Consider the following 17,582-nt stretch of genomic DNA (forward strand, 5'->3'; position numbering starts at 1 on the left):
AAACAGACTTTCAATCTCGATTTCAAATAAATGTTTTCTTTTTATTTTTTACCAAACTCCAAACCAGCAATCAATGCCGTGCAGATTCGCTACTCGAAAGCTTCATCTCCCGTCGGCTGCCTATCTTTGGCGAATGCCCGCTGCAGAATTGCCACACTGGTGAAGCGCACCTCCTCCATCTGTTCGGCGCCACCTTCCGTCGATTGTACGTGCACCCGGTAGTGCTGGCGCAGTTCCGTCAGCAACCGGAACCCCTCATCGCACCGATCGCACTGGTAAGGCTTGTCGAGGCCATGAACGCGGGCCACGTGCTTGACCAGATCGTTGGTTTGGGCGTACGCCTGCGGACACAGCTGGCACTTGAATGGTTTTTCGCCGGTATGGGTGTACATGTGGCGCTTGAGGAGACATATTAGGGAAAATTTTAGACCACACAGCGAGCACTCGTGGGGACGATATCCTGGAAAGAGAACGGAAGAATTTAGTATTGGTGGATGAAGTTGTTGTGGTGCTAGGAGCATTACCTTCATGTACACGTTTTACGTGCATCTTTAGAGATTCTTTTCTTGTGAATCGAGAGCCGCAAATTTCACAAACTGTGTTCTTGGTCTTGGTGTGCGTTAGTATGTGTTTTGCCAGCTCTACTCTTGTGTGAAAACGCATTGGACAGTGGTTACAAGCGAACTGTTTATCGCCCAAGTGTCTCCTCATGTGAAGATCGTGCGTTGATTTCGAGATCGACATTACGTCACAAATATTGCATTTGTAAGTGGTCCTGTGGGTTATCCTATGTTTATACAGAGAAGCTCTTGTGGGAAATACTTCCTTGCATATTGAGCATTGATTAATCTTTCCCGAGCATGATCCTTGCTGTTGGTGGTTCTTCAAATCAAGTTTAGTAACGAATTTCTCACCACAATTTGAACAAGCAGGTCGCTTTCTATGCTTCATGGACTTGTGTTGAACGAACCAGGAAAGAGATCCAAACGTTTCGTGGCATATTTCGCACATGTACAGCTGATGCGTTTGCGTCATGTGATTTCTCAGCAAGGAAGGTTTGTAGAACGTTTCCGAGCATATTTTACAATTTCTCTTGACTTTATAGTCTACGCTGGTAGGTTCCTGATTTTCGGCCGAATCAGAAGCATGTTCGGCATGTTCTTCGTTATCGCTGGTATCAACCAAGTCTAATTCTTCAACTTTAATCGAACCCTCGTGTTCACCATTTGGCAGAGAATCTTCGATATTCTCGGGAATTTGCTCGGACTCCTGAGGTTCCGTTTCTTCTTCGTGTTCCTCTTCAGGCATTGCAGGCTGTGTCTGCACTGTTGGTTCCAATGCCCCCTCAGCATTACTCTTCAACGGATCGCCACACTCTCCACCAATCTCATCGCCCTCCGACCCTTCCCGAAGTTCCCGCTTCAGCGCCAGCAACTGCCCCAACCGGCGCTCGGTATCGATGCAAATCTGGTGCAGTTTAAAGGCCGCAATGGTGGCGTTCCGACAGATGGCGCAAACCTTGGTGGGCATTCCGGGTGGACGGTCTACTGCGTCGTCGGATTTGTCAAATACCGGTGCGCAAACGGCTCTCAGCATCCCGTGCAGGCTGGGCTGGCCGGACACGAACGAAGCGGCATCGTACAGGTCGGTGCGATGACCCTCCTTGGCCGTCATGCACACCCGGCAAAGCTTGGTGGTGTCCGCGATCAGATCGAGCGGCATTACTGCACCTTTTTAACTGTTTTTCGAAAGGCTAGGAATGTCAGTCTAGAATTAAAATTAAATTAAATCGAATCAGCTATCAGAATCAGGTTGTTTCAACGCAAAATCGGCGTTGATTATATTCAAACAAAAATTTCAACCAAACCTAAAATAGTAGTTTATGCAACAAGTTGCAAAAAGAGGATTTTTTCAGCACGAGTCGTACATTTATCCAACGAGGTTCACCGAGTTGGATAAATACGAAGAGTACTGAAAAAATCAAGTTTTGCAAAGAGTTCCATTTATTTTGAAAAGTGTTGCTATTCGATTCTGTTATTTTTGGTACAGAAAAGTAGGCTATTTCGTCGTTCAAGAATGACAGGAAAAGTACGTAGTTTCACGACGGAATTGCAAAAAGTATTTTTTGCATTTCGGTGGTGAAACTACATACATTTCCTGTCATTCTTGAACGACGAAAAAGCCTACTTTTCTGTACCAATACCAATTTCTGTAGAATCGAATAGTAACACATTTCAAAATAAATGCTGGAAAGGTCTACTTTTCAGCACTTGTTTCGAAAAAAAAATACTTTTCAAAAATAAATTTGATTTAAACGGATGATTGACAAAACACATGAACATTTGACTTATAATTCCACTCAAAGGGTGTTTTTTGGAATTGCAAAAAAACTTGATATTTTCAGCACTCGTCGTATTTATCCAACTTGGTGAACCTCGTTGGATAAATGTACGACTCGTGCTGATTTTTGTTTATCTTTTTGCAACTTGCTGCATAACTACTATTCTAGCATCAATTTAAGTGCTGAAAAGTTCAACTTTTTAGCACTTGTTTCAAACAAAAATATAACTTTTCATGTTTGGCACTATCTTTAACATTCAGAAGGGGATAAAAAAAGTCTAACTGAAAAAAAAACAAATTCGAAGAGTCTTTCCGGAACTATAAAAAATAAAAACTATGCAACTCGTGTGCAAACTTGATTGTTTTAGCACTTGTCGCATTTAACCAACTCGGTAGAGCCTTGTTGAATAAATAAACGACTTGTGCTAAATAATAATCAAACTGGTTGCACCATTGTAGTTTGTAATAATATTGTTTATTTGCGACAAGAGGCTGTTTAAAACTTGTCGTCAGGTTAAAGGTATCTTGCTATCAGCTCTTAGAGCGCACAACAGTTTAAAAACAATAACTTACTGTAAAATCAATCTTTCCGGATTTTTAAAGAACAGCCAGCAAATCAAATGACAAGTTAATCAGATATTTGTTTATAAACATTGGATCCGACAAATATAGCAAATAATAAATTCGAGCAGTTTTTGTACACAGTTATTCGAAATAACCCTCAAATAGGCTAAAAAGCGCGACCACATAAAACAGGCGTGCCCAACCCCCGGCCCGCGGGCCGGATTCGGCCCTTGAAGCCATTTGATTCGGCCCGCGACGGCCCATGAAAATGGATCAATAACTGGCTTTTGAGACCCTTCATGAAAATTATTATTTGGATTTAATGTTTTTTTTTTTTAGATTTTGAGAATCCTCAAGGAGCTATTACTCTATGGCAAACAAACAAACAAACTTGCACATTTTGACAGTTTATCTGCGTTGTTTGTTCGCCAACATTTGTTTGCAGAAACGTCAACTTGCATACATTTTGTCTTGTTTGCGAGTTTGGCAAACTGTCAAACGCGAAAAAGTGCGAGTTTGTTTGCCATAGTGTAATAACTTCTTCATACTTTAGTGTTCCTTGCCACTTTTTATGTCGAGAATAAAAATTGAGAGTTTAAAAAAAAATCAGATGAGGCCTTCCTACTTCTTTCAGCATTTTAGCAGTTTTCGTGATTTTTTTTTTAATTTTCGTCACGAAAAATTATAATAAAAAATCTAGAGTATTTTTAAAAAGGTCCTATAAACATATCAAAGACAACAGTTTATAGCACCTTTTAAAAAATACTCTAGAAATGATCCGGCCCGCGACCGCTTCCGGTAAACCAAATTTTGCCCGCAGGACCAAAAGGTTGGTCCATGAATATCCTGGAAATTTTTGCTGCAGTAGGTTGAAGACTTTTGAGGGCTCAGAGCGTTAGCTTGGCGGTTTTAAGTAAAATTGATATTTCACGAAAACGATACATTTTTAAAAAAAAAATCGTCTTGACATATAGTGGCCAACATTCTTCTTCTTCATTCATAGCTTTAGAAATAGCTGTTAAAAATTGATATTTTTCAAATCCTAATATCTTTTTGCTACAGCCTCCAACACCCAAAGTTTCTTAGGTCAAATTTGGGGAATTTTATGGGCTATAAGCAAAAATAAAATTAGTTAGAAACGGAATAATCATGTTCATGCCAGCATCATTCCAGAATAATTCTGGAATGAACGGAACGATTCGAATAAAAATATTCGATGTGTCAACCCCCTTGGCTATAAGCCTACGGTATTAAATTTCTGGCCAATCGCAGTTTTTCTCAAATGTTTTATACCGTTAACTTTTTCCCTAACTTATAAAAAAACAACGAACTTTTTATTATATAACTAAGGGAAGATGGCTTTCAATAAGAAATACTCTAAAAAACAAGATTCTATATACAAACAAATATTTTAATTATCACTATGAGCCTCTTTCGGCCTCCTCCCGCTGTCTCGCTTTAGCGAACGCCCTCTTCAGAATCGTCACACTGGTGAAGCGCACCTCCTCCATCTGGTCGGCGCCACCTTCCGTCGATTGCACATGCACCCGATAGTGCTGGCGCAGGTCCGTCATTAGCTTGAACCCCTCGTCGCACAGGTCGCAAAGGTACGGATTGCCATCGCCGTGGGCGCGGGCCACGTGCTTGACCAGATCGTTGGTTTGGGCGTACGCCTGCGGGCAAAGTTCACACTTGTTCGGTTTTTCCCCGGTATGGGTGTACATGTGGATCTGCAGTCGATGTGCGGTGGAAAACCTTAAACTGCACTGTGAGCACGCGAAGGGACGAATACCTGGAAGTTGACGGAGAAATGGATTAGAAGTGCTGTTTTAGGGGTGGAAAAGGTGGTCACTTACCCTCGTGAACTCGCTTGATATGTGCCTTCAACGAATATTTTTTTGTGAACCGAGACCCGCAAAGATCACAAACATGGTCCTGTTGCTTGGTGTGCGTAAGCATGTGAGCTTGGAACTCAATTTTCGTAATAAACCGCATCGGACAAACGTCACAAGCGAACGGTTTTAGGCCTATGTGTCGCTCCATGTGGGTAGTAAGAGTATGTTTGGAAGCAAACTTTTTGTCACAAACTGAGCACGCGATTGGGTCTCTGTGGATTCGTCGATGCTTCACCAGAGCATCTTTTGAGGACACAATTTCGTCACAAATTTTACATTGGAACGTTTTGGATTTGTGGTATTGTATGTGCAAATCAAGATATCTTTGAGTTCTAAATTCCATACTGCACATATCGCAGCGAAGCATACGATCCGGATGCGCTCGTATCATGTGACCTTTTACAGCGTAACGGTTTTTCTGTTCTTCGCCACAAATCTTACAGGTTCTGGCAGCTATCACAGACTTCGTCGGAGGTTGTGCGGAACAGAATCCGATCCGCAAATGCATTCGCATGCTGGCGAGGTTCGCCATCGTCTGACCACACTCGGGACATACGACGGGCTCGGAATGCACCGCGTTGCGATGTCTGAGCATGATGTCGACCGATTTGTAGACTTTATTACATATTTTACACCTTCTATCGTTATCACCTGAGCACGTTCCGGACACGGTATGAGTTTGTAATCTCATATCGTTTTTAAATCTACGTCCACATGAACAGTTAACTGGGTTTTCATGCGTTTTTTTGTGAGTCAACAGCTCCGATGCCGTTGCGTACGATTCCGCGCATAATCTGCACGTGAAAGGTTGATCCGGATCTTTTACATTCCGATGGACAGCTGCTTTGTGTCTCTTAAGTTGCATACCCACTTTGAACGTTTCCTCGCAATATTGACAAGAATACACCTTCCGCGTTCCGGATGAGCCTCTCTCCGGATGCTTCTTGAAGTGTCGCCGCCGATGACGAGTAAAACTTGCGCGGATTTTGAAAGATTTTGGACAAAACTCGCACATGTGCAACTGATGTGTTAGGGTCATGTGTTTTCTCAATATGGCAGCATCACCAAACGACGTCGAGCAAATGTTACAGATGATATTGCTCGTGTTTTCTTCGACGGAAGGTTCTATGGTCTCACCAGTTTCAGAAATATCGCCGTTTTCGTTGTCGTCCACGTCGATCAAATCTAATTCTTCAACCTTTATCGTTTCTCCATGCTCACTATCTAAAAGTGAATCTTCCATCTCGTCTTTTGGTTGCTCCTCCTCGAGAAGATGCATTTCTCGTTGGAGCTTAACTTGACTTTCCAATTCAACGCTTAACATTTTTTCTTGCGGCGCTTCCTCACCGACGGACTTAAGTGGATCTCCGGATTCATCCTCACTCTTCAGATCTCGAAGCTCCCACTTTAGCGCCAACAGCTCTATCAGCCGACGCTCACTATCGATGCAAGACTGGTGCAGCTTGAAAGCCACGAGGATATTATTCCGGCAGTCGGCGCAAACCGTCGTAGGCATGCCGGGTGGACACTCAGCGTTGGATTTATCGAATACGGTGGCGCAAATGGCTTTCAGCATTTCGTGCAAGCTAGTCTGGTCAGATACTAGGGCTTCGTACAGGTCGGTGCGATGTCCAACGCTATCCGTCAAGCACACTCGGCAAAGCTTGGTGGTGTCCCTGACCAGGTCGAACTGCATGGTGGTGATGATACCAGCAGTATCTTAGCACTGTAAGTTGGATGAAGGCATTAAAACGTTGTTATGTATCAGACGAATACCAATACTATACGGGACGGGATTGTACGAAAAGTTTCCTGACAAAATGTAGCTACTTGTGCTTATGTAGAGCATTTGGTTTATACAAAACAACTGCTGTCATCATGGGTGACATTGGGTCTTGGGGGAGGGGGCATGACGGTATGTGAAACAGACAATCTCGGTGACTAACGATAAAAATAATGCTGAACCGAGTATAGGCAATCTTATTTTTTATCATTATAGTTTAACAGTCATCATGCTCCAATACAAAAACTTGTTTGAAGATGGCAGTGTTGAGATCTGACAACTATTTTTAAACAAACCATAGCCGATAAATCGATACTACTTTACTTTTTACTTTTACTGGTTGTACAACTTCCGGGTCATGAGCTGTCTCCAGATGCGCTGCCACTGGACTCGGTCCTGGGTTGCTATCCTCCAATTCCGCTGCGGAACTCCCACACTTTCCAGATCTTCCTGCACTTGGTTCAACCACCTTGCACGTTGCACCCCCCTCCGCCACGTTCCAACCGGCTCCGAATTGAACACCAACTTCACCGGATTGATTGTCCAGCAATCCGGTCCACCGGATTCGTTCGGCCAGCCTTGGTGACCTTCCCAATACTTGGCTTGCCGTAGAGTTGCGCCAGCTCGTGATTCATCCTTCTCCTCCATACAGTTTTCTCACGCACGCCGCCAAAGATCGTCCTAAGCACTCGCCGTCGATCGTCACGCTCGGTCCTATGCGCGTCCTAAGCGACTCGGTTCCTCCTACCAGCAGATACTTCGTCTTCGCAACATTCACCTTCAATCCAACCTTATCCGCTTCCCGCTTCAATTCGGTGTACCTCTTGGCCACCTCCTCGAACGTTCTGCCGACAATGTCCATGCCGTCGGCATAGCAGATGAACTGGCTGGACCGGTTGATAATCGTGCCCCGCGTGTTGAAGCCCACCCGCCTCATAACACCTTTAAGCCCAATGTTGAAACAGAGGCCGGAGATACCGACCGATTCGATCGGGTCGGACATCGCCCCCGAAATCTTCACGCTGCACCATGATCCACCATTGATTTCACCAGTCTGGATCAGCTTCTCGGGAAAACCGCTTTCTTACACGATCATCCATAGCTCTTTGCGATCGACCGAGTCGTACGCGGCTTTGAAATCGATGAACAGGTGGAGCGTCGGGATCTGGTACTCGCAACATAAATTGATACCAAACGAATAAGACTGATAAGCATAATCAATCGAATTCCCACGACCAGTTTACAATCAACAAGTGTACAATCTTTAATTAATTCATGACTAATGGCAGAAAAAGGGGTAAAATTGTTGTTGGATTGCAACAAATTGGCCATAAAACCCTTCGCTTTCCTAAAACTTTTAATCGTTTCTAGTACACCCTGCGATCAACTGATAGTTAAGAATGCGAGATCACTCTCCACGAATCAAACTGCCTACTACAGATCTCTAAAGGTCCATTGACCATTCCTGCTTCCTCCACGATCAGGTTCGAAGTGTCCGACTCGATGTTCCAAACCCTCAGATTAGGTGACAAATATCAACGGTTCTCTATCAATCAGAATCGAACTATACCTAGTTATACTATGCGCTAGTTTAACCGAAGCAAATAATTTTCAACAGTTGACTTTTGAACTGGGATGCGTTGACCTCCCGATCGAGAGTTACATCCACATCAAATTCTCACCTCTGACTTGAGTTAAAAGGCCTTGTTTTAATAACAGAACTATTCAAAAAAGTTAGGAACAAAACAATCCTGCCGTTTTGCTTGTTTATTATTATTTTTGTTTAACAAGGTAGCATTAACAACTTAAATGACAGCTTTCGCTTCGAGCAGTTTTTACACGTTCCCTTACAAGTTCCCTTATTATAACGAAGCTGATTGAATCAGCGTGAACGTGTAGCAAATTGCTCGATCATACCCCCCATGAAAAAAGCACACTGCATTCGGCTTCCCTCATATTAAAATGTCGAGCTCCATTCGTCAAGTCCATTCGAGCAGTTTTTGCTGTTTTCTACAATGGGATATCTGTCATTCATACCATTCGAATCAGGCAGTCTATTATTCCGACCAATCCAGGGTTGCAAATCGAGCAACAGAATCATTAAAAAAGAAAATATGTAAAATTGTTCGCTCTACAGCATTGTCTATAATAGAATCATTCCTTCCCAACAAATCATTGCTTTTGAGAGTTCTTGAATTAAAATCCACAAAAAAAAAACATTTGCTACAGTCATCCCACATATTCGGAACACCCACAAATTCGGAACACTTTTATGATAATTTGTCAATAGCATGCCATAAGTAGCTTTTCTGTCGACCTTACTATTTTTAGAACCTTCATTTGGACATTATTTTGCTATTTCACTAGTAAAAGTAGAACTTTTTGAACAAAAAACTTCATTCCAAGACTATTTTGTCCAGAGCAGCAAAACACTGCCTCCAAATGGCCTGTTTCATAATTGTGGGATGTTATTGTGCCTCCCACAATTGTGGAACACCTGAATTTAACTGATATTTTCACAAAAAAAACCATATATAAAACATCACTAAGCTTGAGTTTCATTGATTTCAGTGAGTGAAGTCATTATTTGGTAATAAATATGTACTCCTGGAGAGATCCAAAGTTTGTTTACATTCGTAAGAAAAAAGTGTTCCGAATTTGTGGATTTCAAGGGTCAAAGTAATTATTCAAAAATTTCATATAAAAGTTAAAATTTGCAGATGTTCGATACAGCATTCGAAAGATCGCAAGAAAAGCCTTCAAATGAAGGTGAAAACAAATCATTAAGTTCAATTATCGATTTGCTATGATTTTTTGAACATTGGCCAATCTGGAAACCGTTCCGAATATGTGGGATGACTGTAATATTTTTGAAACATGACTGTCTCAAAGTAATCCGCTATGAAGTTGACTACTAGACTAAGACTGATTTTAAAAGAATGTCAAACAGTTAGAAAACGCTAAGAAGTTCACTATCAAAGAATTTTAAGACACTCATTTTATTCATCAATTCAGCCCGCTATCGATTCCTAACCGTTGTTTAGCTTTAGCGAACGCCCTCTTCAGTATCGCCACACTGGTAAAGCGCACCTCCTCCATCTGGTCGGCTCCACCCTTCGTCGATTGCACGTGCACCCGGTAGTGCTGTCGCAGATCCGTTAACAACCGGAAGCCCTCGTCGCACAGGTCGCAAAGGTACGGATTGCCATCGCCGTGGGCGCGGGCCACGTGCTTGACCAGATCGTTGGTCTGGGCGTACGCCTGCGGGCAAAGTTCACACTTGTGGGGTTTTTCCCCGGTGTGCGTGTACATGTGGCGCTGCAGCTGGTTCGCGTGGGCAAACTTTAAACTGCACAGCGAGCACGGAAAGGGACGCTGACCTGGAAGATAACTGGTTTAATAGTAATATACCAAGATATACCAAGAATATCACATACCTTCGTGGACATGTATAACATGCTTTTTCAGTGAATGATTGGTCGTGAATCGGGACCCACAAAGGTCACAAACGTGGTCCTGCTTCTTGGTGTGCGTTAGCATGTGACCTCTTATCTCCGCTTTCGTGAAAAACCGCATCGGGCAATTGTCACAAGCGAACGGTTTTAGGCCTACGTGCCGCTCCATGTGAACGGACAGTGAATAATTGGTGGCCACAACTTTTCCACAAACGTTGCACGTGATGGGAGCTTTGTGGGTTCGCCGATGCTTCTTGAGAGCTTCTTTTGTGGGCAAGATTTCGTTGCAAGATTGGCAAAGATACGTTTTAGGACCGTGCGATACTTTGTGCAGATCCAAATATCTCTGAAGTTGAAACTCCTTACCGCAAATGTCGCAACGAAACATACGGTCCGGATGCGCAACCTTCATGTGGCCACTTACCGCGAAACGGGTTTTCTGCAATTCACCACAAACCTTGCAAGTCCTGGCAGCAAGCATAGCTTCCGTCGGGGGTTTATCTTTCTGCTTGGAACAGTATCCAACCCGCAAGTGCATCCGCAGGCTGTTGAAGTTCGCCATCGTTTTACCACACTCGGAACATACGACGGGCTCTGAATGCACCGAGTTGCGATGTCTAACCATGACGTCAACCGATTTGAAGATTTTATCACATAAATTACACTTTCTACCGATCTCTCCTGAGCACGTACCGGAAGCGGTGTGTTCATTAAATCTTTTTTCGCTTTTAAAAATTCTCCCACAGGAACATTTCACGGATTTTTTTAGTGTTTTCTTGTGCTTTATGCTCATGTGTTTTCTCAGCAGGGATGCTTTACTGAACGATTTCGAGCAAATCTTACAGGTCGTTTTGCTCGTATCTTCGTCGACGAGAGGTTCTTCGTCCTCATCACAGTCGGAAGCATTATCGTTGTCATTGTCACTTGCCTCCATCAAGTTCAGCTCTTCAACTTTTATCGTACCCACATGTTCAGCTTCAGGAAGTGAATCTGCCTTCTCCTCTTTTGGTTGCTCCTCCTTAAGAAGAAGCGTTGCTCCGTCCGTCTTAACGCAACCCCCTTCAACGCTCATGTTCAACATTTCATCACGCAGCGTTTCCTTGCTGTTGGACCCCAATGGATCTCCCGGTCCATCGTTATGTTCTAGATCTTGTAGTTCTCTCTTGACCGCCAGCAGCTCACCCAACCGGCGATCGGTTTCGATGCACGTCTGGTGCAGCTTGAAGGCCGCGAGGATAGCATTCCGACAGATCGAGCAAACCTTCGTTGGCATTCCGGGTGGGCGGTCTGATTCGGATTTCTCAAATACCGGGGCGCAAATCGCTTTCAGCATTCCGTGCAGGCTGGGCTGGCCGGATACTAATGACGTGGTATCGTAAAGGTCGGTGCGATGACCCTCTTTGGCCGTCATACAGACTCGGCATAGTTTAGCGGTGCCTCCAGTTTGATCGAACATGGTGACTGAACCTGAAACGATTTACTTATATAAAGCTCTGCAAAGCGATTTTGTTCTTCAAATCAAGCCAAACGTCAATCCGATGTTGGCCTAACCTCAACCGAACGCTGGCATTCGAGTAGTTTATGTTTTGTTTTTACTACTTTGTTTTTTTTTTTTTATGGGCAAACTTAATTTCCACCACTCGAATCCAGTGACATTGTCATAGTTTTTTAAAATATTGCTAAAATTTAGTTTACTTCAACTACCAAATTACTCACCAGTAACTTGTGCTGCAAAAAAATCTTTCGGTCAGTTTCAAGCACAAAGTTGTACAATAACCGACAGTAAAATCTAAAATTTTTAAACAATCTTATTTTCTGTTTGTGTTTTGGAAAGAAGCAAAAACTCGAATGTGACAGAATACAATTCGAGCAGTTGCTACACGCTTCGCAGGAGTTATGCAAGTATCCAAACTAAAAAATAAACATAGTCTTACGTCAAAAAACTAAATATGATTAACTCGACATGATCGTGCAAAATGTGCTCGACTTTGCAACCCCATCGAAAAATGACCCTGATAGACCGGGGTCCCGCGGTCGTGCGATTCGAAGCGTTATCTACTCGAAATCGATCTTGTCCTGCCATTTTCGTGCGATTGTCGAGCGTTTTGATCGAATGTCAGAAGTGACGTCCGCAATTTGTGTTTAAAAGAGAAGGCTATGCAATTTGGCGATAGTACAGTTTTTTTTCAAGTCCTTCAAAAAGTTTTTCTCTAGAAATATTCACAACTTTTTTGCAAAATTAGTGCAACATTCAGTGATATTTCATGAACAGCAATGAAGTTTCACAGCAAATGGAAATCACGAAGCTGGGAAGATCTGGTGAAAATGACAATGACGAACGAAGATCCGCAGAATCAGAGTGGCCATCAACGAACAACAACGGACCATCCAAAACACTGGGTTAGTTCATTTCAAAACAAATATCTTCCTCTCTCTAACTTTTTCTCAATTTAATTCAGACTTCAAATACAACTTCACCATGTTAACCAAGAAATCACCAAGAAACCAGTGCATCAATTGAAATGACTTTTATTTATACGCAATCACAATAAGTTTAGTAAAAATAAACCGTTTTCAAATGGAAAAAAAAACTATTGTTTTCATAAAAAAATCACAAAAAGCCGAAAATTTTTGTCAGATAATGGCAGGACAATCTAAATAACAAAGTCGCCCGAAAACGGCCCGACAATGGCCCGTCAACGTCGATTTTCTCAAACGTCGATTTCGACGATCGTTGGACAAAGTGTTGCATATACGCACGAAAAGGGCCCGAATTCCGTCGGACAAACCGACGGAATTCGGGCCGTTTTGTCGAGCCGTCCGGCGGTTTTCGGGCCGTTGTCGGCCCGGTCCGTCTGTCAGGGGAGTTTATTGTTTCCCTCATACAAAAATGTCAAACCGACAAGTTATACCGATAAAGTACCGAAAAGAGTTATCTAAGCCCGCTCTCACGCACACTAGCACGCCATTTGTTTTGCTGGACGGTACAAAATTTAACCTCACTTTTTTTTGTGTACGTACACGCAATACATGCGCACGTAGATAACTCTATTCGAGTGGTAAAAATAACATAAAAATCAAACGTCAAAATTACCCGCCACTAGAGGGCGCTGAAACTTGGGGTGATGTTTTCATTATAACCTACAGCGAGTAAGTTGGTTTCAAATTTGAAATTGTTTTATTTTATCATAAAATCGACATTAATACACTCAACCCCCGGTGGTTGGTCACTTTTTCGTTTGACACTTTTTTAGTTTGTACCCCGTTGGTTGGTCAAAGTCAAACTAAAAAGTGACGAACTGTCACTTTTTACACGGCACTCACGCATACTATCAAAACAAACATTTCGGAGTGTGTGTGAACTCCGTGTAAAAGGGGTGTCAAACTAAAAAGTGACCTCGTTCGTTTGACAACAGTTGGTGTCAAACCATCGGGGTTTGAGTGTAGCAAATTATACCATTTTCAGGTAAGAAATAAATAGCTTAATTGATATAAACGAAAATATTTCTATGATGGCCGATTTTACCTGTTCATTATCTGATTCAAAATAAGGGAATGTTTTAATCAACCAAAACTTAACTAATCAATTGAGAATGTAGATTATTCAAGTGGACAAATATTTGTTAAAGTCACTTCTACCATAAAAGCAAAGCTCAGCTTGAAAAATTGTAATTGGAATGATTTTCAAAATTTGCAATCTAACCTCATTCTCGCGTTTTCAATCCGGATCTCAGAATAATCAATGAAAAAGGCAACTTAGCAAAAAAATCAAAAAGTCAATCGATAGAACTTTTTATTTTTTACCTCCTGTTTACTTTATTTTATTCCAAAAGATCAATTTTCTTTTAAAAAACCTTAAAATAGTTTTCACTCGCCTTTGCACTTATCGCGCAAAAACGTAATCGTAACCTTGCACCAAAGTTCTCCTACTCGAATGTAGGTGGTGAATCGAGTTTTTAGCTTTGGTTTTGGGGGCCTATAAGGAATACATTATAGAAATCGGTCGTAATGTACTTAACATAATTATGATTTTATAATGCTAAATTGTCATCAAATAAATAAGTTTGACCATTTATCCTTCACATTAAACTGTATTTCTAATCATTTCGCACAGTTGCCTTCTTCAGGCAGCTTCTGTTTATCCCTAGCGAATATTCGCTGCAACGTAGCCATCGCGGTAAACCGCATCTCATCGATCTGTTCGCCAGCTTGAACGTGAACCCGGTAGTGGTGGCGCAGCTCCGTCATCAACCGGAACGACTCATCGCAGCGATCGCAAGGGTACGGTAGCCCGCCCCGGTGTTTGCGAGCCACGTGATTGGCCAGCTCGTCGGTCTTGACGAAGGCTTGTGTGCAAAGCTCGCACTTGTAGGGTTTTTCCTTCGAATGGCCAAGCAAGTGGCGCTTCAGCTGCGTCGACGTGAACAGCTTGAAACCACAAATCTGGCACTCAAAGGGGCGAAGGCCTAAAAATAGAGAGAAAGGGTTATTTTATTGAATCGAAAACCATAAAATAATCTTACCTTCATGGACAAGTTTAACGTGTCTCTTCAGCGCACTTTGCTTTGCAAACTTCGACCCACAAATATCACAAATGTGAGTCCGTTGTTGAATGTGAGATGCCTTGTGATTGTACAAGTCCCCTTTTGTGTAAAACCGCAGCGGACACAATTCGCAACAGTGTGCTTTAGTATCAGCGTGTCTCATCATGTGGACCTTGAGTGCTGCGCTGGAATTCAACGTTTTACCACAGACCGAGCAGTTGCTAGGTACGTTGTGTGTCGGACGATGTTTGGTTAGAGCTTCTTTCGTAGGAAACGCTGCGTTGCAAGTCTTGCACTTGTGCAACTTTATTTCTCTAATGGCATTCTGTTGTTTAGCGTGCAGTAACATGTGACTTTTCAGCTCCTGGGTCGTGTAAAACCGTAGTGGACACAAATCGCAATTATGAGGTTTAATGTCCGAGTGTCTCATGATGTGGCCCTTGAGTGCTTGTTTGGTGAGCAACTCTTTGCCACATATCGAACATTTAAAAGGCGCATTGTGAACCTGTCGATGTTTTGTTAGAGCTGATTTTGTAGGAAACGATTCCTGACATTTACTGCATTGGTTCCGCTTCCTAACAACGACCAAACCCAACTTGTTTCTGCCCGGGTGGTCCTGTTTCATATGCTCAAACAGACGACGAACAGATTGATGAAATTTACCGCATACTCTGCAGGTTCTGATAGCAACTTCCTTATTCGTTAGCGATAAAGCTTTCAGCTTAGCACATCTCGTCCGTAAATGTTTGCGCAGCCTAGCGGTGTTTTGCAACGTTTGGCCACACTCGAAACAAAACACGGGGTCTGGATATACATTTAGATGATTTCTAGTCCTTGAATGCAGGGTTTCATGTTTCGATAGCCAGAGCTGCGATCCAAACGTTTGATGGCATAAATCGCACATATACAGTTGATGCCTATTTGTCATGTGAGTGCATAGGATTGAAGTTTCAATGAATTTTTCTGAGCAAATTTCACATACTTCCATCTCATTGCCAACTTCATTGGCTATTTCTTCTTGGTCAATACTACTAGAGTCATGACCATCGATTCCGCTTTCATCCATCAAGTCTAGTTCTTCTACTTTAATCTTTTCTTCACTCATTGGGCACGAGACATTGTTTTGATCATTAGGTCCGGGATGAATTACAATTTGAGCGGTACCATCTCCTCCCAGTTCAAAACTCTTGTCCGTTATTTCTCCTATCTCATTACTGGACCTCAGCGGATCTCCGGATTCTCCACCGCCCCCAAGATCCTGAAGCTCCCACTTTAGCGCCAGCAGCTCGCCCAACCGGCGGTCGGTTTCGATGCACGTCTGGTGTAGCTTGAAGGCCACGAGGATAGCATTCCGACAGTTGGCGCAGACCTGCGTCGGAAATCCCGGTGGATAGTCAGCATCAGATTTATCAAATACTGCGGCGCAAATGGCCTTCAGCATTTCATGTAAACTCGGCTGTCCGGCTACAAGCGAAGTTCCGTCGTACAGGTCAGTGCGATGTCCGTCCGTGGCCGTCATGCACACTCGGCACAGCGCCTTCGTGTCCGCAAACAAACCAAATTTCATTTTGATTGCAAGTGGCGATCTGAAATTTACGTTATTTAATAAGACCGCCAGATGTAGGGCGCGATTGTCGTGCTGGTATCAAGCAAACGCTCACTGTCGTGGAACCATGTGTCGGTTCGACGCTGGCTAGATGTTGGGATGAGAATTTTGACAGGTAAAGTTTGGCAAGCAATTTTGCATAGAGAGCCTGGAGCTTATTAAGCTCCAGGCTCTCTAATTTTGCTAGATTCGGCTAGAAACTTTTATTAAGAATATACTCACAAGTTCACTAATAGTTCAAACTGTTGCGCACATAAAATTTGAAAGATTCTTCTGTGGAAACAACCAATCTTACGAAACCATTGCATTTGGTTTGTAAAAAAAAGGAACTACCGAAACTTCCCGCAATATTTGTCAACAAAACAACTGAAACGTCAAAATGTCTTTCGAGTAGTTTGTACACGCTTATGGAAGGTACCCTTTTTTAGTTTCCCCATTTAAAAATTGATTGATTTATCATGATCGTGTGACCCACCCCTTTTTTCCCACATTGAAAAATGTCGAGCCGACGAGGCTGGGGAATTTCTCAGCATGTTTGGCAGAAGAACTTACTTGATAATTTTCATTAAGCCATTTATAACTTGATTTAAGATGAAAACGCTTTTTACGAGCTGTAACAGGACGCCAAAGTGCTAATATGCCAATTTATAGCTTGTAATTCCATCAGGCACCTTATGTTGGTATGCCAGCACTTTTCCGTTCTATTACAGCTTGTAAAAAGCGTTTTCATTTGAAATTAACTATCTATAGCAGCGATTCTCAACGGGGGTACCGAGCCTACTTGATTTACATGGCAGGGGGTACCGGCGTAGAAGAAGGTTGAGAATAGCTGATCTATAGTAAAACCTGAAGCTAATCATCCTTCCAATTTTATGTTGATTTCAACCAAGGACATGGTAGCATACGCAGCTCCTTATATGATAAACCAATCATCATTTTATTTTTCAACAAATTCGACATTTTTATGTTCAGAGTCACGAACTTGGCCATGAATCACTCCAATTTTCCCTCAGCCTGCTGTTGTTTGTCTTTCGAGAACGCTCTCTGCAAAATCGCCATAGTGGTAAATCGCACCTCCTCCATCTGGTCGGCTCCACCCTCCGTCGATTGCACGTGCACCCGGTAGTGCTGTCGCAGATCCGTTAACAACCGGAAACCCTCGTCGCACCGATCGCATTGATATGGTTTGTCAATGCCGTGTACACGAGCCGCGTGCTTGACCAGATCGTTGGTCTGGGCGTAGGCTTGGGGGCACAGCTGGCATTTATGTGGCTTTTCTTTCGTGTGAGTTAGCATGTGACGTTTGAGCTGCGATAGGATGGAGAACTTGAATCCACACACCGAACACTCGTAAGGACGTTGGCCTGCAATATGGAGAGACATGTAAGCTAATTT

General features: G+C 42.8%; 3 protein-coding genes across 5 annotated transcripts in view; all 3 read right to left on the reverse strand.

Moving 5' to 3' along the window:
* Positions 1-8: 8 nt before the first annotated feature.
* LOC6043507 overlaps positions 9-17,582 on the reverse strand; it is a 31,244-nt gene continuing 13,670 nt past the window's right edge. Inside the window, exons 3-11 of the mRNA XM_001859409.2 lie at positions 17,185-17,551; positions 15,797-16,167; positions 14,150-14,503; positions 10,020-11,504; positions 9,591-9,962; positions 5,937-6,518; positions 4,362-4,696; positions 525-1,734; positions 9-460 (exon numbers count right to left, since the gene is read on the reverse strand). Of these exons, the coding sequence (XP_001859447.2) occupies positions 90-460; positions 525-1,734; positions 4,362-4,696; positions 5,937-6,518; positions 9,591-9,962; positions 10,020-11,504; positions 14,150-14,503; positions 15,797-16,167; positions 17,185-17,551 (5,447 nt within the window). The 3' untranslated portion in view covers positions 9-89. The remainder of the gene's footprint in view (positions 461-524; positions 1,735-4,361; positions 4,697-5,936; positions 6,519-9,590; positions 9,963-10,019; positions 11,505-14,149; positions 14,504-15,796; positions 16,168-17,184; positions 17,552-17,582) is intronic.
* LOC6043508 (zinc finger protein 616) lies at positions 4,205-8,360 on the reverse strand. Of its 2 annotated transcripts, none has more exons than XM_001859415.2 (3): positions 8,265-8,360; positions 4,761-6,525; positions 4,205-4,696 (listed from the first exon to the last, which is right to left on the reverse strand). In XM_001859415.2, the coding sequence occupies exons 2-3, from the start codon at positions 6,493-6,495 to the stop codon at positions 4,326-4,328; spliced, it is 2,106 nt and encodes a 701-aa protein (XP_001859453.1). In that variant the 5' UTR covers positions 6,496-6,525; positions 8,265-8,360; the 3' UTR covers positions 4,205-4,325. The 2 variants fall into 2 exon arrangements, with proteins under 2 accessions (XP_001859453.1, XP_038111134.1); XM_038255206.1 differs by lacking the exon at positions 8,265-8,360 and adding an exon at positions 6,582-6,658.
* Positions 14,109-17,155, reverse strand: LOC6043506 (zinc finger protein 708). Of its 2 annotated transcripts, XM_038255208.1 has the most exons (4): positions 16,410-17,155; positions 16,243-16,274; positions 14,561-16,167; positions 14,109-14,503 (listed from the first exon to the last, which is right to left on the reverse strand). In XM_038255208.1, the coding sequence occupies exons 2-4, from the start codon at positions 16,254-16,256 to the stop codon at positions 14,139-14,141; spliced, it is 1,986 nt and encodes a 661-aa protein (XP_038111136.1). In that variant the 5' UTR covers positions 16,257-16,274; positions 16,410-17,155; the 3' UTR covers positions 14,109-14,138. The 2 variants fall into 2 exon arrangements, with proteins under 2 accessions (XP_038111136.1, XP_038111135.1); XM_038255207.1 differs by lacking the exon at positions 16,243-16,274.

This window comes from Culex quinquefasciatus, chromosome 2 (genome assembly GCF_015732765.1).
Source record: "Culex quinquefasciatus strain JHB chromosome 2, VPISU_Cqui_1.0_pri_paternal, whole genome shotgun sequence".
NCBI classification, from domain to species: domain Eukaryota; kingdom Metazoa; phylum Arthropoda; class Insecta; order Diptera; family Culicidae; genus Culex; species Culex quinquefasciatus.

What these genes read in the sequence shown, in the direction of transcription:
- LOC6043508 (XM_001859415.2), bottom strand. Translation starts at nt 6,495, where the DNA reads ATGCAGTTCGACCTGGTCAGGGACACCACCAAGCTTTGCCGAGTGTGC. An exon ending in TATCAAGCGAGTTCACGAGG is followed by an intron (nt 4,697 to 4,760) that starts GTAAGTGACCAC and finishes GTCAACTTCCAG; the next exon opens with GTATTCGTCCCTTCGCGTGC.
- LOC6043506 (XM_038255207.1), bottom strand. Translation starts at nt 16,495, where the DNA reads ATGCAATGGTTTCGTAAGATTGGTTGTTTCCACAGAAGAATCTTTCAA. An exon ending in TTTGAACTATTAGTGAACTT is followed by an intron (nt 16,168 to 16,409) that starts GTGAGTATATTC and finishes CGTAAATTTCAG; the next exon opens with ATCGCCACTTGCAATCAAAA. An exon ending in CGTTAAACTTGTCCATGAAG is followed by an intron (nt 14,504 to 14,560) that starts GTAAGATTATTT and finishes CTCTATTTTTAG; the next exon opens with GCCTTCGCCCCTTTGAGTGC.